The following is a 24,671-nucleotide window of genomic DNA, read 5'->3' on the forward strand; positions in this document are numbered from 1 at the left end:
CTTTGCCAACCTAGGATGGCTTAGAGTAGACGACAGAGTACAGCAACTTGCAATGGGCCTGGTCTACAAGATACACTATACGACCGGGGTGCCCATGTACATGTCAAAATACTTCCCAAAGGTCAGTGAATACCACAACCACTACACCAGAGGAAGCTCAACAAATCATGTTAAACCCAGATTCGGCTCAAACAAGGGACTAAACACGTTTCGCAATTATGCCACAACAATGTGGAACGCCCTACCCAAAGCTGTAAAGGAATGTGAATCACTACCCACTTTCAAAAACACTCTCAAAAAACACCTAAGGGAGACTGCAATTCGAAACTGGCCCCTGTAAATGTCCGAACACAACCCCCGCCAACACCCCCCCCCCCCCCCACCCCCCCCCCCCCCCCCCACCCCCCAACCACCTCCAATGTACAGTCCCACCCCCACCTACCCAATCCAATGTACAGTTTCTACGCCTAATGTATATACTCTTTTCTTTCTGGACTCTTTTTGTATCACAAATACAGTACTGTAATTGCAAATCTGGTATGTCATAAATGTATAGATGTAGCAGTACTGTCTATCTGTATGTCATGTATGTCATATATGTTACGATGAATTGGAAATGGGGGACCCTGGTGGAAACAAGACGAAAGTCTTTCTCTGGTCTGCATCCCCTTAACAATTGTATGTATTGAGCTGTACTGCACTGTACCCATTCTGCAATCTGTTAATAAAGTTTTCATTCATTCATTCATTCATATTCCTTTACAGCTTTGGGGAGGAGCGCCATGTAACGCGGAAGTGCAGTGGTCTATTGATTTCTGTAGTTCTTAGCTGGTTAGCATTAGCAGCTAACTTAGTAGTTCCAGCTACGCGCGTGAGTTTGTACCGTGTATACACACAGCATTTGAGTTTGATGGATCAGTTTGAGGAGGATCTGGTCGCTGCCTTACGAGAAATTGTTAGCGGTGGGAATTGGCAATGTGTAGGAAAGACGTCCGAGTTGGACTCAACGTGTACAAAGTAAGTAACGCATTAATGACCTAATATCCCAACAACTGATATTCAAGATGAAAGCTGTTGTCATACCCTATTTTAAATGTGCATGCAGGAAACGTGTAACGTCGAGGGTACATTCACCCAGGTTTATGTTGTTGTCACTATGAATTGAAAATGTACAGTCTCCTCCCCATCATAATGTATATTCTGATTGATTGACAACTTTATTAACAGATTGCAGAATGGGTACAATACAGTACAGCTCAATACACTGCTCAAATCTCCTCTCTGGTAAACAAGAATACCCTGAAGACTCAAGCAGGAGCACTCATTCAAGGGTACTACGACTATGCTTGCACCTCATGGTACCAAAGCACATCAAAGGCACTAAAAAACAAATTACAAACATCTCAAAACAAGCTAGTCAGACTACTACTTGACCTGACTCCTAGAACCCACCTCACCCCTGCCCACTTTGACAACCTAGGATGGCTTAGAGTAGACGACAGAGTACAGCAACTTGCAATGGGCCTGGTCTACAAGATACACTACGCGACCAAGGTACCCATGTACATGTCAAAATACTTCCCAAAGGTCAGTGAATACCACGATCACAACACCAGAGGGAGCTCCACAAATCATGTAAAACCCAGATTCGGCTCAAACAAGGGACTAAACACGTTTCGCAATTATGCCACATCAATGTGGAACGCCCTACCTAAAGCTGTAAAGGAATGTGAATCACTACCCACTTTCAAAAACACTCTCAAAAAACACCTACGTGAGACTGCAATTCGAAACTGGCCCCTACAAATGTCCTAACCTAGTTGTACAGTAAATGACCAAGTAAGGCTTTGTCAATATTCCAATGTACAGTGTAAAATGTGTGTGTGTCCCCTACCCAACCCCCCCCCCCAACCTCCAATGTACAGCCCTCACCCAACCCACCCAACCCCACCCCACCCAACCAACCTCCTCCAATATACAGTTTCTACGCCAAATGTATATACACTCCTTTTCTGGATACTTTTGTATCACAAACAGTACTGTATTTGCAAATCTGATATGTCATAAATGTATAGATGTAGCAGTACTGTCTATCTGTATGTCATGTATGTCATATATGTTATGATGAATTGAAAATGGGGGACCCTGATGTAAACAAGACTAAAGTCTTTCTCTGGTCTGCATCCCCTTAACAATTGTATGTATTGAGCTGTACTGTACTGTACCCATTCTGCAATCTGTTAATAAACTTTTCAATCAATCAATCAAACACACAATTGTTAAGGGGATGCAGACCAGAGAAAGACTTTCGTCTTGTTTACATCAGGGTCCCCCATTTTCAATTCATCAGGACATATATGACATACATGACATACAGATAGTCAGTACTGCTACATCTATACATTTATGACATACCAGATTTGCAAATACAGTACTGTTTGTGATACAGAAGGAGTCAGGAAAAGGGAGTATATACATTTGACGTAGAAACTGTACATTGGAGGAGGTTGGGTGGGGGGGGGGTTGGGTACACTGGGATATTGACAACCATACTGGGTAATCTACATTGGAGGTGGTTGGGGGGGGGGGGGGGGGGGCACACTGTATAAACAAGCAAAACTGTACATTGAGGGGGGGGGGGGGGGGGACACTGTACAAACAAACAAAATTGTACATTGGACTATTGACAACCATACTAGGTAAATAACTGTACATTGGAGGGGGTTGGGTTAGGATATTTACAGGGGCCAGTGTTGAATTGCAGTCTCCCGTAGGTGTCCCTTGAGAGAGGTTTTGCAAGTGGGTAGTGATCCACATTCCTTTACAGCTTTGGGTAGGGCGTTCCACATTGATGTGGCATAATTGCGAAACGTGTTTTCTGTCATGATCTCTGGTTAACAGTACTGTATATTTGTATATCATATATGTCACAAATAGTACTAAATACCTGTATGTTATAAATGTCACTATGAATTGAAAATGGGGGACCCTGATGTAAACAAGACGAACGTCTTTCTGCTGGTCTCTGACAAGAACAAGTTACAGGTTGAAAAAACCCTCGGTTCGGAACTAGGCAGAATCTGCATCTGGCTCGCTGATAACAAACTATCATTACACATGGGCAAAACAGAGTCCATTCTCTTCGGTTCAAATAACAAACTCAGCTAGACAAACAGTACTGTATTTGAAAATCTGGTATGTCATAAATGTATAGATGTAGCAGTACTGTCTATCTGTATGTCGTGTGTGTCATATGATGAATTGAAAATGGGGGACCCTGATGGAAACAAGACGAAAGTCTTTCTCAGGTCTGCATCCTCTTAACAATTGTATGTATTGAGCTGTACGGTACTGTACCCATTCTGCAATCTGTTAATAAACTTATCAATCAATCAATCAATTCTCTGTTACAGTGGGTGACAATATTGTCACAAGGAAAGATGAAATTGCCTACCTGGGTTCCATCCTAGAGGCTAATCTCTCCTGTGACAAAATGGCATCCAATGTAATAAAAAAAGTCAACCAACGAACTCGATTCTTGTACCGGATCTCCTCTCTGGTAAACAAGAATACCCTGAAGACTCTGGCAGGAGCACTCATTCAAGGGTACTACGACTAGGCTTGCACCTCATGGTACCAAAGCACCTCAAAGGCGCTAAAAACAAAATTACAAACATCTCAAAACAAACTGGTCAGACTACTGCTTGACCTTACTCCTAGAACCCACCTCACCCCTGCCCACTTTGACAACCTAGGAGGGTAGACGACAGAGTACAGCAACTTGCAATGGGCCTGGTCTACAAGATACACTACACGACCAAGGTACCCATGTACATGTCAAAATACTTCCCAAAGGTCAGTGAATACCACGATCACAACACCAGAGGGAGCTCCACAAATCATGTTAAACCCAGATTCGGCTCAAACAAGGGACTAAACACGTTTCGCAATTATGCCACATCAATGTGGAACGCCCTACCCAAAGCTGTAAAGGAATGTGAATCACTACCCACTTTCAAAACCACTCTCAAGGGACACCTACGGGAGACTGCAATTCGAAACTGGCCCCTGTAAATGTCCTAACCCAACCCCCTCCAATGTACAGTCATTTACCTAGTATGGTTTTGTCAATATTCCAATGTACAATTTTGCTTGTTTGTACAGCGTGTCCCCCCCCCCCCCCAATGTACAGTTTTGCTTGTTTATACAGTGTTTCTCCCCCCCCCCAGATGTAGATGTAGCAGTACTGTCGATCTGTATGTCATGTATGTCATATATGTCCTGATGAATTGAAAATGGGGGACCCTGATGTAAACAAGACGAAAGTCTTTCTCTGGTCTGCATCCCCTTAACAATTGTGTGTATTGAGCTGTACTGTACTGTACCCATTCTGCAATCTGTTAATAAACGTTTCAATCAATCAGTCATTCATTCATAAGAGGATAAACCCACCCATCATTACATCCCTACCTTATTTTTGCATAAAAAAAAACGTAATTGTTTGCATGGTGTACTTTAGTTTGTATATTTTGTATAGTGTTTGGCCTTTTTCTTTATTCTTTTTTGTATGAAACACAATCTTAGGGGGATCATACAGAACCAAGCAGTTCACTCTAATGCACATGCAGGCCTACCTTATAATATGTGACAAATAAAACAAAACTTGAACTTGAAAATCAGATGCCACTGAGAAATAGCAGTGTGTATATGCAGCCCACCACCTGAACCTGCCTGCCGTTACCACCCTGTCACTGTCCCCCTCAGGGTGCTGCCCTGTTCAGTATCGCTGACAGAAACGATCAAATGTTTATGTCGACACAAATTATCTTAAATGTTGGCATTCCCCGCTCTCCAAAACAAGTACAACTGTCTAATAGACAGTCTCCTCCCCACCGTATGTATATATTTTCTGCCCCACCGTATGTATATTTCCCTCCCACCCACCCACCCCCTCCTAATGTACAGTCTCCTCCCCATCATATGTATATACTCTCGGTCAGGATCTATGGGTAACAGTACTGTATATTTGCATATCATATATGTCACAAATGTCACCGTACTATATACCTGTATGTCATGTATGTCCCTATGTCGTAAATGTCATGATGTCATGTGTGTTGTATATGTCATAAATGTCATTATGAATTGAAAATGGGGGACCCTGATGTAAACAAGACAAACGTCTTTCTCTGGTCTGCATTATTGAGCCGTACTGTATTGTACCCATTCTGCAATCTGTTGAATAAAGTTTTCATTAATTCATTAATTCATTATACTGGTGAGATTGATCATACACTACACCACTCATCATCCCTCCCCACTGTGGTCAGGTTGTTTTCTGAGGATGGAGAACACATCGTCCTGGTCCGCACAGAGGATGGAACTTACTGGGCCATGGATTCATCCTGTCCCCATGAAGGTGACCTTGCCTGCGTTCAGTCGGACGGTCTCACGTGTTGTGGTTTAGTCTTTATCAGTCAATACATTCAAATGGGAGCAGAATTAAGGTGATGTTGTGGATGCTGAAGAATTTAGATTTGATTAGATTCAAATTTATTGTCATTATACAATATATATTATAGCACAGGAGGTACATTACAACGGGAAATAAGTTTGGCATCCAACCAGAGTGCACTTTAACAGTAAAGTGCAATGTTAATATACAATGTACAGGTGATTTAAACTGGGTATAAAATAATATAAATGAGTACTACTGGGTGTAGTGGTAATCAGATGTATGTACATAGTTGTAATATTAATATGTACAGTGCTATGGGTATAAACTAGATATAATGTATAACGGTTTATTGAAGACAGTGCATATAATATTCAATGTCAATACAAGAGGCATGCATTCACAGCCTCGTATCTGTATGTCATGTATGTCATAAATGTAATTATGAATTGAAAATGGGGGACCCTGATGTAAACAAGACGAAAGTCTTTCTCTGGTCTGCATCCTCTTAACAATTGTGTGTATTGAGCCGTACTGTACTGTACTGTACCCATTCTGCAATCTGTTAATAACATTTTCAATCAATCAATCAATTTCATAAACGTGATGGTGTGTGTTTTGATATTCAGGAGGTCCCCTGGAGCTGGGGGACATAGAGGATATGGGAGATGGAAAGATGGCCCTCGTCTGCCCCTGGCATCACTTTGACTTCTGCCTGGAGACGGGCGCCTCCTCCACAGGACTCCAGGTGCACGCACGCAGCACTACTCACCGCCCATCTCCAACCCCGCCCTCTTTTCTTGATCCTCCAATCACAACGGTTGAGGGCGGGGCTTGAGATAGGTCAATTACACACGACACACTGTGACTTTTGTATCTCCCAACAAGTCAAAATTAAAAGAAATTGTACACTTCTCTTTTTTTTTTATCCACTTTTTCTCCCATTTTCTATTTTTTCTCCCATCCCAATTTTCGTATCGTCCAATTCAACCCTCCCCTGTCTCGAACGCTGTTTCTTGCCTCCCACAAGCCGGCTGCAATGTGGACTAAGTCATACATAGCACGAGTCCCCTCCGGTACTCGAGGTAACAGCATTCGCATCTTTCCACCTGCGCAATCTCGATCTTTCAGCGTCGGGGGTCTGGGCTTTGGAGGGGCCCCGCCCCCGTCGCTTCCTGATTCTACTGCGCAGGCGCACCAACCGACCTGTAGGAGTCGCTGTCCACAACGCCCGATCCCCACCCATCAGTTTCCCACCCCCTAATACGGCCAATGTGTATTAGTGCGGACGACCAGCTAAACTGAAAGCAATGTGGAGCGCTGGGCTCGAACAGGGAGGCGTACCTGTTCGAGCCCAGTCTCCAGTATTCGTGGTGAGCGCCTTGCCCACTGCACCACGTAGTCGCCGAAATTGTACACTTCTCAAAATCCTCCTGGACACTTTTCACTTTATATGTTCACACTTATTACTGTACATTCTACTGTGTATTCTTGGCTGGATAGTTGTATATTTAAGATTTTAGAATGTATATATATACCGGACCGTATTTTATTCTTTATTCTTATTTTTAATATTATTATATTCTTTATTCCTATTTTAGTCCTATTGACTACATAAATGTTTATTGTTGTTCACTGTGAGCGATCTGTAGTGTCGAATTTCCCTCGCGATCATTAAAGGATTTCTATTCTATTCTATTCTATTCAGACCTCATATCAGGAAAAAAACCGTTGTTCACCAAAAAACAATGAATGTGCCGTCCGGCATCAGCTTTGGTGACAGTCGGTACTAGTAGCCACGCGACCTGCTCAGTCCACAGAGGAGGAACACTTCTCGGCTTATAGGCTATTATTTGTCCATGTCACCGTCTGCAGAGCCAGGTCTACGAGGTCCGAGTCGTCCAGGGCAACGTCTACGTCAACACTCAGAACGAACTGTCCCTGACGCCCCATCCGGCCACCGACACCACCTCCTCCTCCGCAGGTAAGGCTCTGGAACACACGGACCGGTACGAAGCCATCGTTATTATTCAGCCAGCGGCCGTGAGTGAGTGAGTGTGATGCTCTCCCGTTTCAGGCCAGTCATCTCCAGATGACGTCACGCCGCCGTCCCCGTCTGAAGACACGCTGTGTTTCTGGGCCACGAAGATCCTCTGCACTCCAGACCCCAGAGAGAAGGCAAGCGGACCAGGAACAAGAATAGCACTTTAATACTCTGAGCCTTCCCGAGGTGTCGTGGGCCTAACTTTGACGAAACCCCAGTGAAGGGAGGTGCGCACTTGATAACCCTGGTGATAATATGCTGGCTCTCGCTGTCTATCTATCTACACGGTGGGTTGTGGTGGCCATTAGGGGCCATGTGGTAGGGTATGTAGCATCTATCTATCTACACGGTGGGTTGTGGTGGCCATTAGGGGCCATGTGGTAGGGTATGTAGCATCTATCTATCTACATGTTGGGTTGTGGTGTCATTAGGGGCCATGTGGTAGAGTATGTAGCATCTATCTATCTACATGTTGGGTTGTGGTGTCATTAGGGGCCATGTGGCAGGGTATGTAGCATCTATCTATCTACACGGTGGGTTGTGGTGTCATTAGGGGCCATGTGGTAGGGTATGTAGCATCTATCTATCTACACGGTGGGTTGTGGTGCCATTAGGGGCCATGTGGTAGGGTATGTAGCATCTATATATCTACAGGGTGGGTTGTGGTGTCATTAGGGGCCATGTGGTAGGTAGGGTATGTAGCATCTATATATCTACAGGGTGGGTTGTGGTGTCATTAGGGGCCATGTGGTAGGGTATGTAGCATCTATCTATCTACAGGGTGGGTTGTGGTGTCATTAGGGGCCATGTGGTAGGGTATGTAGCATCTATATATCTACATGGTGGGTTGTGGTGTCATTAGGGGCCATGTGGTAGGGTATGTAGCATCTATCTATCTACAGGGTGGGTTGTGGTGTCATTAGGGGCCATGTGGTAGGGTATGTAGCATCTATATATCTACAGGGTGGGTTGTGGTGTCATTAGGGGCCATGTGGTAGGGTATGTAGCATCTATAAATCTACATGGTGGGTTGTGGTGTCATTAGGGGCCATGTGGTAGGGTATGTAGCATCTATCTATCTACACGGTGGGTTGTGGTGCCATTAGGGGCCATGTGGTAGGGTATGTAGCATCTATCTATCTACAGGGTGGGTTGTGGTGTCATTAGGGCCCATGTGGTAGGTATGTAGCATCGGCATTGTCAATACCTGGAGCTCTCATTTGAACCATTTCCTCCTGCACCCACACCCCTTACCTTAAACCAGGGTTGTATCCTATCCCCTACCCCTACATCCCTTACCCTAAACCCCCCCCCCCCCACCACACACACACACACACATAATGATGACCTTTTATTTTACCCCTATGAGTAGCATAGATGTTTGTTAGTGGGATTGGGTTTATTCATTTATTCAATCTGTGAAGTGGGTTCACGTAGCAATGGGGGGGGGGGGGGATCTCAATGTGCCTTAACCCCTGGGATAGTGCGCGCGGGGACGAAAGAACGTGCAAGGACGCACTTTCTCGGGGGGGGGGGGGGTGTATGTAAACTATGAATTAGTCGGTCCCAGTCGACCGGCACCCGCTAACGGGGTCGGACCCTTTAGCTCGACTGGTTAGTGCGGCTGCCTGTGGATCCTACGGTCCCGGGGTTCAAATCTCTCGTTACCTTAGCAACAGTGTCGAAGACGACGCAACACGCGCCCAGTCGAGCTCCAGGGTGTCTCCTCTCAACCTGCAGTACCTCGTCTCCCCTCCAGGTGGCGTTGACCCTGGCGGTGCAGCGGAGGTGGAACGCGGGGGAGATAACGGAGGTGGGCGTGGCCTCTCCTCCAGCCCAGCCCAGCAGGAAGCAGGACCTGACGGTGGTCCAGCCGGGCAAGATCAAGCGGGGCAAGGGGGGCACACAGGTGGGCAACGAGCGGGCGGGGGAAGGGAGGCACACAGGTGGGTAACGAGCGGGCGGGGCAAGGGAGGCACACAGGTGGGCAACGAGCGGTGGCTCCTCCCACTCTGCAACGCCACGCCGCCACGCGAGTGGAATATATATTAGGCATGATTTAGAAATGTTCTAATAGTCGTGCCGGTCTCCACATTCGATTTTCATGCCGGAGTCGAAAAATATATACCGGTATATAATACATTTGTTTATTTTAATTTTTTTTATTATTAAAAAAATGTATGAATTACATTTTTAAATTTGTATAATTATTCTTATTTAATAAATGTTTATATTTAGAGGCAGCCTAATTTTCATAGCCTAATTGATCTAAAAGATGCACATGCCACTGTTTCTGTTTGTTTATTAAAACCGGTTGATGGGCCAATGCAATGCTGTTATTATTATGGGCTACGATGGTGAACGGTGTCATTTAGATTTATTGTCGGTCAGCTGAGCCGATCGACGTTCTGAAGGATTATCTGAACTTCAGATTCTGAAGTGCCTATTTATGTGCAATACCCTTTGATTTTAATGATCCATTCTATTAAAAAGAATAACTGAATTTAACTGAAACTGAACATTTTAACTGAATTTAAACTGAAACAGAAAATAACAATTTCGTGTTTTGTTTTTTTCCTTCATGGAGCCATCCAGCATAACTCTTGATTTACTTGTATTTCGATACTCTTGTTTGAGTTAAATACATCTGTGTTAACTAAGTCTTTATTTGGACTGAGGCACATCCTTGCAGTAAGTAGTCACTGGTAAGTCTGCACGCACAAATACAGTATTTGTGTGGTAGTAATACAAAGGTGTGTGTGTGTGTGTGTGTCTCTGTGTGTGTGTGTCTCTGTGTGTGTGTATGTCTCTGTGTGTGTGTGTGTCTCTGTGTGTGTGTGTGTGTGTGTGTGTGTGTGTGTGTGTGTGTCTCTGTGTGTGTGTCTCTGTGTCTCTGTGTGTGTGTGTGTGTGTAGGCTAGTCGGATAGCCCTGCTCCACTCCCTGGCGAACATCGAGCAGTGGGCCATCGACTTATCCTGGGACGTGATTGCCCGCTTCTCCGCGGTCCGACTGGAGACCGGCGCTCCTCTGCCCAGACACTTCTTCTGCGACTTTGTCAAAGTGGCCGGAGACGAAGCCAAGGTGGGTTTCTCTCACCACCCCAGAAGAAGAAGAAGAAAAAAAAAAGTCTAACCCTAACTAACCTTACTGTCATGCACTTGTCCTAATAAACTAACCTACACTGTAGCACTCAACACTTTGATGAACATTGTTTTTTTTTTATTCACTTTTTCTCCCATTTTCTATATTTTCTCCCATCCCAATTTCGTATCATCCAATTCAACCCTCCCCTGTCACGAACGCTGTTTCTTGCCTCCCACAATCGGCTGCAATGTGGACTAAGTCATACATAGCACAAGTCCCCTCCGGTACTTGAGGTAACAGCAGTCTCATCTTTTCACCTGCGCAGCTCGATCTCTCAGTGGCGAGGAGTAACGCGTGGGAGGCTCACGCTGCCCCCGACACTTCTTGATTCTACTGCGCAGGCGCACCAACCAACCTGTAGGAGTCGCTGTCCACAACGCCCGATCCCCACCCATCAGTTTCCCACCCCCTAATACGGCCAATGTGTATTAGTATGAACGACCAGCTAAACTGAAAGCAATGTGGAGCGCTGGGCTCGAACAGGCGAGCCCAGCGTCTCCGCATCCGTGGCGAGCGCCTTGCCCACTACGCCACGTAGCCGCCCTACTTTGATGAACATTGTTACTCAGCTGATAGAGTTGTATCCTTCCTGATGACTTGTCGTACAGAACTTGTAATTCGCTTTGGATAAAAGAGTCAGCTGAATGACAAAATGTAAATGTAAGACATTTGATAATCAACTGTATGTTGTTCAAATGGAGACCTAGACATAGAAATTGAATCCGTTATTTAACTTATTTTTCTTTGCTAGGGTCCTTGTCACGAGGGAGGTTCTTCTCTTTACATAGTTCTTCACTAGCTACCTTTCAGTTTAAATGTATTTGTTATAGAGGGACAACGTACATTTTATAAATAGAATGTAAATGTACCCAATTGTAGCCAAAAGGCTAGTTCACGTTGGCAGGCCCCCTGCCAGAAACAATGGGCTAGTACCTGGTACAAAAGATATTGAAAACACAAGTACAAACACATTAGCAATAACATACATAATTTAACCCTTGCAATATACACAGTTCAATCCCCACATAGTATACACGTCAGTGTTCACATCTTTGATTATCTATCAACCAATTCCTAAGATTAAACGTGAAGGCGGCGTTGAATGAAATGGACTCTCTAATGTTCTGTGGGATTATTTTTTTTATCCAGAAAACCGATTTGTTATTGTTTTAGCAGGATTTTTCTCAATGAAACCAAGTGTTCCACTCCTGCTGTCTCTAGTGTGTTCTGTCTCTACTGTGTTCTGCAGCATTAGTGTCTCTACTGTCTCTACTGTCTCTACTGTGTTCTGCAGCATTAGTGTCTCTACTGTCTCTACTGTCTCTACTGTCTCTACTGTGTTCTGCAGCATTACCACCTGCTGGAGACCAGGATCACAGAGCTGGGAAGCTTCTTCGGTGCTCTGCCGGTACATAATGGTAAAGTAGCGCTACTAGGGGTGTAAAGGTACATAATGGTAAAGTAGCGCTACTAGGGGTGTAAAGGTACATAATGGTAAAGTAGCGCTACTAGGGGTGTAAAGGTACATAATGGTAAAGTAGCGCTACTAGGGGTGTAAAGGTACATAATGGTAAAGTAGCGCTACTAGGGGTGTAAAGGTACATAATGGTAAAGTAGCGCTACTAGGGGTGTAAAGGTACATAATGGTAAAGTAGCACTACTAGGGGTGTAAAGGTACATAATGGTAAAGTAGCGCTACTAGGGGTGTAAAGGTACATAATGGTAAGGTAGCGCTACTAGGGGTGTAAAGGTACATAATGGTAAAGTAGCGCTACTAGGGGTGTAAAGGTACATAATGGTAAAGTAGCGCTACTAGGGGTGTAAAGGTACATAATGGTAAAGTAGCGCTACTAGGGGTGTAAAGGTACATAATGGTAAAGTAGCGCTACTAGGGGTGTAAAGGTACACGTATCCGTACCGAACTGAACCGCTTCAGTAACCTACAATACTGACAGGACTGTTCATCCAGTAACCTAACTTACTGTCCTGACAGGACTGTTCATCCAGTAACCTAACTTACTGTCCTGACAGGACTGTTCATCCAGTAACCTAACTTACTGTCCTGACAGGACTGTTCATCCAGTAACCTACAATACTGACAGGACTGTTCATCCAGTAACCTAACTTACTGTCCTGACGGGACCGTTAACCCTACATAGTACCTACTCTTATTAATTATACCACTGGTCAGTATGGCTTCCTACCATAGTTTACATCAGATTTGCATATTTGCATATTTACCCAGTAGCTGTGTTATATATACATTCCATTTAATCACATGTATCACACTGTATATCGTTAATGCACTTTACATGTTACATTTGCACTCTGGTTAGATGCCAACTTCTTTCTGTTGTACTGTACTGTACTGTACTTGCGCTGTACAAAGACGATACATTTGAATCTAATCTAATTCCGTAACCCTACCTTACTGTTCTGGCAGGACTTTGGCAGTCGGCGACGGAGACCTCCCACGACCTCCTGGCAAGACTGGCTATAGTGCACATGGTACACGAGGCCAGGTAAATGATTTCACTTTGTACTTCTTTTCATCCGAGGAGGGTCGATGAGTACCCTGGTCCACCACTAGGAGCCGCCCAGTACAACCACAGTCTGACACTGTTGACCACTAGGAGCCGCCCAGTACAACCAGTCTGACACTGTTGACCACTAGGAGCTGCCCAGTACAACCACAGTCTGACACTGTTGACCACTAGGAGCTGCCCAGTACAACCACAGTCTGACACTGTTGACCACTAGGAGCTGCCCAGTACAACCACAGTCTGACACTGTTGACCACTAGGAGCTGCCCAGTACAACCACAGTCTGACACTGTTGACCACTAGGAGCTGCCCAGTACAACCACAGTCTGACACTGTTGACCACTAGGAGCCGCCCAGTACAACCACAGTCTGACACTGTTGACCACTAGGAGCCGCCCAGTACAACCACAGTCTGACACTGTTGACCACTAGGAGCCGCCCAGTACAACCACAGTCTGACACTGTTGACCACTAGGAGCCGCCCAGTACAACCACAGTCTGACACTGTTGACCACTAGGAGCTGCCCAGTACAACCACAGTCTGACACTGTTGACCACTAGGAGCCGCCCAGTACAACCACAGTCTGACACTGTTGACCACTAGGAGCCGCCCAGTATAACCACAGCCTGACACTGTTGACCACTAGGAGCTGCCCAGTACAACCACAGACTGACACTGTTGACCACTAGGAGCTGCCCAGTACAACCACAGTCTGACACTGTTGACCACTAGGAGCTGCCCAGTACAACCACAGTCTGACACTGTTGACCACTAGGAGCCGTCCAGTACAACCACAGTCTGACACTGTTGACCACTAGGAGCTGCCCAGTACAACCACAGTCTGACACTGTTGACCACTAGGAGCTGCCCAGTACAACCACAGTGTGACACTGTTGACCACTAGGAGCTGCCCAGTACAACCACAGTCTGACACTGTTGACCACTAGGAGCTGCCCAGTACAACCACAGTCTGACACTGTTGACCACTAGGAGCTGCCCAGTACAACCACAGTCTGACACTGTTGACCACTAGGAGCCGCCCAGTACAACCAGTCTGACACTGTTGACCACTAGGAGCTGCCCAGTACAACCACAGTCTGACACTGTTGACCACTAGGAGCTGCCCAGTACAACCACAGTCTGACACTGTTGACCACTAGGAGCCGCCCAGTACAACCACAGTCTGACACTGTTGACCACTAGGAGCCGCCCAGTACAACCACAGTCTGACACTGTTGACCACTAGGAGCCGCCCAGTACAACCACAGTCTGACACTGTTGACCACTAGGAGCCGCCCAGTACAACCACAGTCTGACACTGTTGACCACTAGGAGCTGCCCAGTACAACCACAGTCTGACACTGTTGACCACTAGGAGCTGTCCAGTACAACTAGTCTGACACTGTTGACCACTAGGAGCTGCCCAGTACAACCACAGTCTGACACTGTTGACCACTAGGAGCTGCCCAGTACAACCACAGTCTGACACTAACCATAGTCTGACACTGTTGACCACTAGGAGCTGCCCAGTACAACCACAGTCTGACACTGTTGACCACTAGGAGCTGCCCAGTACAACCACAGTCTGACACTAACCATAGTCTGACACTGTTGACCACTAGGAGCTGCCCAGTACAACCACAGTCTGACACTGTTGACCACTAGGAGCTGCCCAGTACAACCACAGTCTGACACTGTTGACCACTAGGAGCTGCCCAGTACACCCACAGTCTGACACTGTTGACCACTAGGAGCTGCCCAGTACACCCACAGTCTGACACTGTTGACCACTAGGAGCTGCCCAGTACAACCAGTCTGACACTGTTGACCACTAGAAGCTGCCCAGTACAACCACAGTCTGACACTGTTGACCACTAGGAGCTGCCCAGTACAACCAGTCTGACACTGTTGACCACTAGGAGCTGCCCAGTACAACCACAGTCTGACACTGTTGACCACTAGGAGCCGCCCAGTACAACCACAGTCTGACACTGTTGACCACTAGGAGCTGCCCAGTACAACCAGTCTGACACTGTTGACCACTAGGAGCTGCCCAGTACAACCACAGTCTGACACTGTTGACCACTAGGAGCTGCCCAGTACAACCAGTCTGACACTGTTGACCACTAGGAGCTGCCCAGTACAACCAGTCTGACACTGTTGACCACTAGGAGCTGCCCAGTACAACCACAGTCTGACACTGTTGACCACTAGGAGCTGCCCAGTACAACCACAGTCTGACACTAACCATAGTCTGACACTGTTGACCACTAGGAGCTGCCCAGTACAACCACAGTCTGACACTGTTGACCACTAGGAGCTGCCCAGTACAACCACAGTCTGACACTAACCATAGTCTGACACTGTTGACCACTAGGAGCTGCCCAGTACAACCACAGTCTGACACTGTTGACCACTAGGAGCTGCCCAGTACAACCACAGTCTGACACTGTTGACCACTAGGAGCTGCCCAGTACACCCACAGTCTGACACTGTTGACCACTAGGAGCTGCCCAGTACACCCACAGTCTGACACTGTTGACCACTAGGAGCTGCCCAGTACAACCAGTCTGACACTGTTGACCACTAGGAGCTGCCCAGTACAACCACAGTCTGACACTGTTGACCACTAGGAGCTGCCCAGTACAACCAGTCTGACACTGTTGACCACTAGGAGCTGCCCAGTACAACCACAGTCTGACACTGTTGACCACTAGGAGCCGCCCAGTACAACCACAGTCTGACACTGTTGACCACTGAGCAGCTCCCCTGGAGCAGTTGGGAATCAAGTGCCTTGCTCAAGGGCACCTGGCTTGTAGTTGAAACCCTCCTTGGGTTGTCCCCCCCCCCCCCCCTTACCTATGTCACCTGTTGCTAATTACATCTGCCACTTACAACACTCGCTCTGCTCAACACATTCTCCTAAAGATTCAGAAAACATTCACTGCACTCGGTCAAACGTCATTCATATAACGTCATTCATTATATGAACGTCATTCATATAATTATTATTATAATTATTCAGGGCTGCTGCTGCCAGCGACTGGAACAACCTACAGAAATCTCTCAAACTGGTCACCTTTATGCCTAAGTCAACATTCAAGCACTCTGATGAACATTCTCACTGATTCCTGCAACTGTTCCTCAACCCAGTAACATCCCCCCCCCCCAACCCCCGTCTGTCATGGTGCCCCCATTGTAAATAAGAATTTAGTTCTTAATTGATTTGCCTGGTTAAATAAAGGTAAAATAAAAGATTAAATAAAAAGTAGTTGTCGAGGAACGGGAGATCAACAGTTGTTAACTCTTCCCAGCCCATCAGGGAAATTGACATTTTAAGATAAGATAAGATATTCCTTTATTGATCCCCTTGGGGAAATTCAGGCATAGCAGCAAGGGGGAAGGGGGGGGTGGGGCGGGGGGGTGGTACAGGTAGTAAAAACAACACAAGCAGTGTAAACAAATAGGGCAATATAATTTACTATCTAACTAACTGAAAAATATATTCACAATATTCACAGTGTCGCATAAGGTGCAGTATGCATAAGGTGGTGTTATAATTTACTATCTACTGAGTATACATTATTCACAGTATCACAGTATCCACTGAAATGTACATTATTCACAGTATCACAGTATCCACATAAGGTGCAGTATGCCTAGGGTAGTGTTATTGTCCTCCTTGGGTTCCTATTAGTCCCAGGTCAATGTCTGGCAGCAGTCCCTGCCCACTGTTGTGGAGCCTGATGGCCGCTGGTATGAAGGACTGTCCGAGGCGGTTAGTTGAGTGTCGGGGGGGGTATGAGTCTGTGGCTGAACGTGCTTCTCATCTTGACTAGCTCGTCGTAGAGGGAGGGGGTGGTAGGGGTTCTCCAGGATGGCAGCCAGCTTCCTTCTCATCCCCCTCTCTGCCACCACCTCTAGTCTGGGTAGCTCGACGACTCCCACCGCGGAGCTAGCCTTCCTCACCAGCTTGTTGGTGTCCCTTTTTTTTGAAGACTTGTAAAGATTTTATTTTTTATTAAAAAAAAAAATCTGAATGTTGATTTAGAATTCGAATGTCAACATTATGAACGAAGCTTTGAACTATTCGGTAGCAGCCCTAGCTGATGACCGCGTCCCCCTCTCTCCTGTGTCCCCCAGGGGCCTGGACGTCCACCCCCAGACCCTGTCCCGGTTCTCAGTCCCCCCCCTCTCTCTCTCCTGTGTCCCCCAGAGGGCTGGACGTCCACCCCCAGACCCTGTCCCTGTTCTCAGTCCCCCCCCTCTCTCTCTCCTGTGTCCCCCAGAGGGCTGGACGTCCACCCCCAGACCCTGTCCCTGTTCTCAGTCCCCCCCCTCTCTCTCTCCTGTGTCCCCCAGGGGGCTGGACGTCCACCCCCAGACCCTGTCCCGGTTCTCAGTCCCCCCCTCTCTCTCTCCTGTGTCCCCCAGAGGGCTGGACGTCCACCCCCAGACCCTGTCCCGGTTCTCAGTCCCCCCCTCTCTCTCTCCTGTGTCCCCCAGGGGGCTGGACGTCCACCCCCAGACCCTGTCCCGGTTCTCAGTCCCCCCCTCTCTCTCTCCTGTGTCCCCCAGAGGGCTGGACGTCCACCCCCAGACCCTGTCCCGGTTCTCAGTCCCCCCCTCCTCTCTCTCCTGTGTCCCCCAGAGGGCTGGACGTCCACCCCCAGACCCTGTCCCGGTTCTCCGCGCAGGGCGACCAGAGCTCCGTGGCGCTGCTGGAGGTCATCTACACGGACGAGATCACTCACGTGGCGGCCGGCCTCCGCTGGTTCACCTACATCTGCTGCGAGGAGAGACGGGTAGAGAGGAGCACGCTACATACTACATGCTACATGCTACACATACATACTACACATGCTACACATATATATTATACATGCTACATGTACATAGTAAATATACTACACATATATATTATACATGCTACATGTACATAGTAAATATACTACACATATATATTATACATACTACACATATATATTACACATGCTACACATATATATTATACATGCTACACATATATATTACACATGCTACACATATATATTATACATGCTACACATATATATTACACATGCTACACATATATATTACACATGCTACACATCTATATTACACATGCTACACATCTATATTACACATGCTACACATATATATTATACATGCTACACATATATATTATACATGCTACACATATATATTATACATACTACACATCTATATTACACATGCTACACATATATATTACACATGCTACACATATATATTACACATGCTACATGTACATAGTAAACATGCTACACATCTATATTACACATGCTACATGTACATAGTAAACATGCTACACATCTATATTACACATGCTACATGTACATAGTAAACATGCTACACATCTATATTACACATGTTGCATGTACACATAGTACACATACTAGTTTAGTTTACATTTATTTGTAAAAGGGACAGTGCAAATTAATCAACATTAAAAAAATTTAAATACGCCAGAAGGCTAGATTTCATCTGTATAGTCCCCGGCCAAGATGTTAAAAAGGGCATCAACCTAAAGTGATAAAAAAAGTTATCACGCATAACATACATCAAATAGGCCTACATAAAATACAATTCATCATCACAATATACACATTTTAACAAAAATACACATAAAACAGAATAACACGTACATAGTAAAAATACTACACATATTACACATCCTATTTACATAGTACACATACTACAAATACATAGTACACGTACTACACCTACATAGTAAACATACTACACATATTACACACACTACACTTACTACAAATACATAGTACACATACTGCAGACATCCCAAAATAGTTTTACATCCCAAAAACGTGTCTGCCCACCAAGATATATTAACAACCATTCAACTTGGAGCCACAAAACCAAAAGCAGAACGCTAAGTGGAGCCACAGTTCAAATAAAACAGGAACCTTTGACGTTGATCTTAGAACGATCACGGATCAAACACAAATCGGATCTAGAACGATCACGGATCAAACACAAATCGGATCTAGAACGATCACGGATCAAACACAAATCGGATCTAGAATGATCACGGATAAATCGGGAATCCTTGACGTTGATCCAGGTCGATCGGTCCTGGTGTAGCTTGCGTCTCTATTGCGTCTTATAGTTTGTTGTTTGCAGGACTGCCTGTCGACCTTCCATGAGCTGGTGAAACGGCACTTCAAGGGTTACCTGAAGCCTCCATTCAACACGGAGGGCAGGAAGACGGCAGGCATGACGGAGGAGGTAGATTAACCTTTAACGTTTACTAATGCTATGACGAGGAGGTAGATTAACCTTTACTAATGCTATGAAGCGGGGCTCCCTCTATATTAAAGGAGAATGCCATCCATGTGTTCTTCCTGTGCCCCAGGAAAGTTCAGTCAGTTCTTCCTGTGCCCCAGGACAGTTCAGTCAGTATGTTCTTCCTGTGTCTCAGGACAGTTCAGTCAGTATGTTCTTCCTGTGTCTCAGGACAGTTCAGTCAGTATGTTCTTCCTGTGTCTCAGGACAGTTCAGTCAGTATGTTCTTCCTGTGCCCCAGGACAGTTCAGTCAGTATGTTCTTCCTGTGCCCCAGGACCGTTCAGTCAGTATGTTCTTCCTGTGTCTCAGGACCGTTCAGTCAGTATGTTCTTCCTGTGTCTCAGGACCGTTCAGTCAGTATGTTCTTCCTGTGCCCCAGGACCGTTCAGTCAGTATGTTCTTCCTGTGCCCCAGGACAGTTCAGTCAGTATGTTCTTCCTGTGCCCCAGGACAGTTCAGTCAGTATGTTCTTCCTGTGCCCCAGGACCGTTCAGTCAGTATGTTCTTCCTGTGTCTCAGGACCGTTCAGTCAGTATGTTCTTCCTGTGCCCCAGGACAGTTCAGTCAGTATGTTCTTCCTGTGCCCCAGGACAGTTCAGTCAGTATGTTCTTCCTGTGCCCCAGGAACGGGCCCAGCGGTAAGAGACTCAAGTCAGATTGCGAGAAAATGAATGAAATGTTTTTTTTCTATATTATCAGTTTGAATGTTTAAGAACATATTTACTGTAACAGCTAACAGTTATAGTATCTCTAAAATAAATAGTAAACGGGACCTGGATGTAAAATCATCGACACAATGAATGGGACTCAAACTGCGGTCCCATATATTCCAGCCCGATCTCACTTAGAATATGTAAATAAAATACTAATTGACCACAGGAGAAAGGTTGTAGGTTATGTTATAGCCATACGTAATATAGTGACGTATTTACGAAAATGTACAATGTGTACGTATTCTAACACTCCAGCCACCCCTGTCTCTCCTCTCATCATCATTAGGTGGCTTCTTCGTTCCGAAGGTTGCCTATCACTCTCCAACCCATTCTGTCCCCACTTCTTCTCTCCAACTCCGTGACTCCGCCTCTCACTCCACTCCAATCACAGACATCGTCTACCCAGCCTCTTCTTGGTCTTCCACTTCCTCTCTTTCCATCCACCTTCCCCATCACCACCTTCTTGAACATCTCCCCGCTGGATCCTCTCAGAACATGCCCGCACAACTCCATCTTTCTCTTTTTCAACCTCTCCAGCAGCTGTCCCCCTTGCATATCCGCTCTTCTCAGTACCTCCTCATTCTTGATCTTATCCTTCCATGTTATCTTCAGCATCTTCCTCAGTGTCCACATTTCAAAAGAGTCTATCATCCTCTTTGCCTCTTCATTCAGCGTCCATGCTTCTGCTCCGTATGAAAAGACTGACATAACATACGTTTCCAAAATCCTGGTCTTCGTTTTCCAACTTATGTTTCTTCTCAATAATTCTTTATGGTTCCAGAATGCGCCCTTTGCAATTCCGGTTCTTCTCTTAATGTCCATGTTAGCTCTTCCACCTTCACTGATCCAGCTTCCAAGGTACATGTACTCCTTCACTTGTTCAAGTTTTTCTCCATCCACCTGTATTTTACAAACAGTTCCTGGTGTTTTTTCAATGATCATTACTTTAGTTTTCTTTGTGTTTAGTGACATTCCATAGTTTTTGCATTCGACATTCAGCTTATTCATCATGTCCTGTAGATCTTCTTGACAGTTACAGACTATAGCAGTGTCATCCGCGTATCTTATATTGGTGATGTTCTCTTCGCCAAGTTTTACTCCTTTCCCTCCTCTCAGACCTTTTTTCATCAGTGATTCACTGTACATATTAAAGAGTACAGGGGACAAGATGCATCCTTGTCTTACACCCTTCTCCACCGGGAAGTCTCTTGATTTCTCCTTTCCTATTCTAACATTAGCCTTCTGCCTCCAGTATAAGTTGGCAATTATTCTTCGGTCAGAAACTGGTATTTTGAATTCTTCCATTGTTCTCATCAATGTTGTATGTTCAACTCTGTCGAAGGCCTTCGTGAAATCGATGAAGCAAATATACAGCTTCTTCTGTTGGTCTATCGATTTTTCACCAATGATTCTGAGTGAATGAATGAGTGAATGAATGAACCACTCTGCAGTGGTTGTATAATTCTAACACCAGGGTTCAGGCAGGGTTCCCACACATTCCAAAATGAAATTCAAGTACTTTTCCAAGCACTATTTTTCATTTAAAAAGGATACAATTCACTTTTAAATGCAGTTTCTTTTATTGAAAAAAAATCGGATCCAATATTTATGGCTTAAAACCAATTTCCGACAATTAGTTACACATTAGACACAAATTTATCATGGATGAACAAAACTTTCAATGCGAATGGTTGATTTGAATTTCAAGGACCTTTTAAGCACCTTGTTAAAAATATGGACTGTTTTCAAGGAATTCCAGGCCTTGAATTATTAATTTTTATCAAGCACTTTAAGCACTTCAAGGACCTTGTGCGAACCCTGACGCCAGCCACCCTGTCTCTCCTCTGCAGTGGTTGTATAATTCTAACACTCCAGCCACCCTGTCTCTCCTCTGCAGTGGTTGTATAATTCTAACACTCCAGCCACCCCTGTCTCTCCTCCAGTGGTTGTATAATTCTAACACTCCAGCCACCCTGTCTCTCCTCCAGTGGTTGTATAATTCTAACACTCCAGCCACCCTGTCTCTCCTCCAGTGGTTGTATAATTCTAACACTCCAGCCACCCCTGTCTCTCCTCTGCAGTGGTTGTATAATTCTAACACTCCAGCCACCCCTGTCTCTCCTCCAGTGGTTGTATAATTCTAACACTCCAGCCACCCCTGTCTCTCCTCTGCAGTGGTTGTATAATTCTAACACTCCAGCCACCCCTGTCTCTCCTCTGCAGTGGTTGTATAATTCTAACACTCCAGCCACCCCTGTCTCTCCTCCAGTGGTTGTATAATTCTAACACTCCAGCCACCCCTGTCTCTCCTCTCCAGTGGTTGTATAACACTCCAGCCACCCCTGTCTCTCCTCTGCAGTGGTTGTATAATTCTAACACTCCAGCCACCCCTGTCTCTCCTCCAGTGGTTGTATAATTCTAACACTCCAGCCACCCCTGTCTCTCCTCTGCAGTGGTTGTATAATTCTAACACTCCAGCCACCCCTGTCTCTCCTCTGCAGTGGTTGTATAATTCTAACACTCCAGCCACCCTGTCTCTCCTCTGCAGTGGTTGTATAATTCTAACACTCCAGCCACCCCTGTCTCTCCTCTGCAGTGGTACGTCCCTCTGGTCAAACCGTCCAGCTGACATCGTCCCCCAAGATCAGCCTGACGAACTCTGAACGGACCTGGATTCAACGGGACAGAAACGGGACATCTGGACCGAACGGTGTTCCTTTTCCTGGTTTCAGATCTCCTAAAAAAAGAGGAATTAAACCAGGGTCATTTTGCTGCCCCCTAGTGGGTGATATTTTCACGCTGTTGCACGCACTGATTGGTGATAGTTTATTTTCCTAGACCCTTTGTTGACATCACCAATTTGGGTGGAGTGTGCTGCAGCACGATGACAATGTCAACCACCAGGGGGCAGCAAAATGGACATGTGTTTAGTAACTTTTTTTCCTTTCTATTATTTCTCCCATCCCCCAATTTAGTAGTTATGCCAATTCCCTTCCTGGTCGTTGTGCTACATTACTGTCGGCCTGGGGAGGGTGTAGAACTACCACAGGCCTCCTCCGATACATGTGGAGTCGCCAGCTGCTTCTTTTCACCCGACAGCGAGGAGTTTCACTGGGGGAACATAAAGCGTCCCCTCCCTGCTGAACAAGTGCCCAGACCGACCAGTAGGAGTCACTGTTTGCAGTGACCAGGACTCATAACCCACTTGCTTCCCACCGACGATTGTGTTCGTAGGGACGACTGACCGAGCGGGACAGCTGGATTCGATCCCTCCTGCTTACAGTCGTCGAGCTAAGCTAGGCTAGCAGGCACCTGGACCGGGCACCTGGACACGGAGATGAAACGGATATCAATCTTTTTGTCCAACGCTGGGGAAGATGGCAAATAAGTGTATTTTACCAAAATGTTGGAATGTTCCTTTTAAGAGCGAACATTCTCATTGGAAAAAAGTATAACCCTGGAACAATACAGGGCATTACTGAATAATAAGTTGAGAATGACAATGTATATTTATGTAAAAGTTTATTTATGCAATTAAATTGTACATTTGGGATGTTAACCGTCCTGGTGTTCTTTGCATTCATTCACCAACAAGACGGCTCACTGCAATCTGAGTTCATATTACATTCAAGTATATTATCTCAACTATGATTTAACATAACTTACACATTTACATTAGTCTTAAAACAGACCGAGAATCGTACTGACTACACAACGGTGTCAAACACACATGGGGTCGTCTTCTTCACAAGCAGGCCGCCCCTATAGACCCCGGTCAGGTCAGGCCGCTCATATAGACCCCGGTCAGGTCCGGTCAGCAGGCCGCCCCTATAGACCCCGGTCAGGCCGCCCCTATAGACCCCGGTCAGGTCAGGTCAGGTGGCCAGGGGTCGCTTTATAAAGCAGGCAGACGGACCTCGAGGGAACCAGTTAGTTAGTCTGGTCGAACTTTGAGTTCACGATAAAGCGCTAAAATGTATGAATATTATTATGAGATTGGTTCAAAGAAGTCAGTGGTTCTCGACCTTTTTTTTGTGTCAAGGACCCAAATCTATGCAAATAAGCCACAAACCCCCATTTATTTAGATTTTGAGAAGGTTTTTTGTTGGTTTAGTGCAGAATTCTGCAGCTAAGGGCACCAGGGTGGCACCAGGGTGGTGCACCACGTACAGCACTGCGGCGCAACGCGGCCGCCCCGGGTTCGACTCCCGGACCCGGCCACCTTTAGCCGAATGTCTTCCCCCCCGTCTATCCTCCCATACTTCCTCTCTCTCTCTGCCGGACTGCCTGGAAAAAAAACAATAAAATATCTACCAAAAACATAATTATTATTTTAGTCTGTAGCTAAAATAACAGTGGAGAAGGTGAAAACCATCAAAATCACTTTTTTCTATATTCTCATTGGGTGTCAACCAGTCTGGT

General features: G+C 45.8%; 1 protein-coding gene across 1 annotated transcript; it reads left to right on the forward strand.

The window, feature by feature from the left end:
• The first annotated feature begins 816 nt into the window (after positions 1–816).
• On the forward strand, positions 817–24,655 carry LOC311222926 (uncharacterized protein). The gene is made up of 12 exons (XM_084307593.1): positions 817–1,017; positions 5,331–5,419; positions 6,085–6,203; positions 7,331–7,439; positions 7,533–7,633; positions 9,259–9,408; positions 10,415–10,582; positions 11,994–12,063; positions 13,089–13,167; positions 17,841–17,994; positions 19,373–19,477; positions 22,846–24,655. Exons 1-12 carry the CDS (start codon positions 911–913, stop codon positions 22,876–22,878), a joined length of 1,284 nt encoding a protein of 427 aa, XP_084163719.1. The 5' UTR covers positions 817–910; the 3' UTR covers positions 22,879–24,655.
• The last annotated feature ends 16 nt before the right edge of the window (positions 24,656–24,671 follow it).

The sequence above is a fragment of the Notolepis coatsorum genome, assembly GCF_963971535.1.
Source record: "Notolepis coatsorum genome assembly, chromosome: 2".
NCBI classification, from domain to species: Eukaryota; Metazoa; Chordata; class Actinopteri; order Aulopiformes; family Paralepididae; genus Notolepis; species Notolepis coatsorum.

Coding starts and splice junctions, on each gene's coding strand:
- LOC311222926 (XM_084307593.1), top strand. CDS start 911: ATGGATCAGTTTGAGGAGGATCTGGTCGCTGCCTTACGAGAAATTGTT. Junction 1,018..5,330: donor TTGGACTCAACGTGTACAAA/GTAAGTAACGCA, acceptor CACTGTGGTCAG/GTTGTTTTCTGAGGATGGAG. Junction 7,440..7,532: donor CACCACCTCCTCCTCCGCAG/GTAAGGCTCTGG, acceptor CTCCCGTTTCAG/GCCAGTCATCTCCAGATGAC.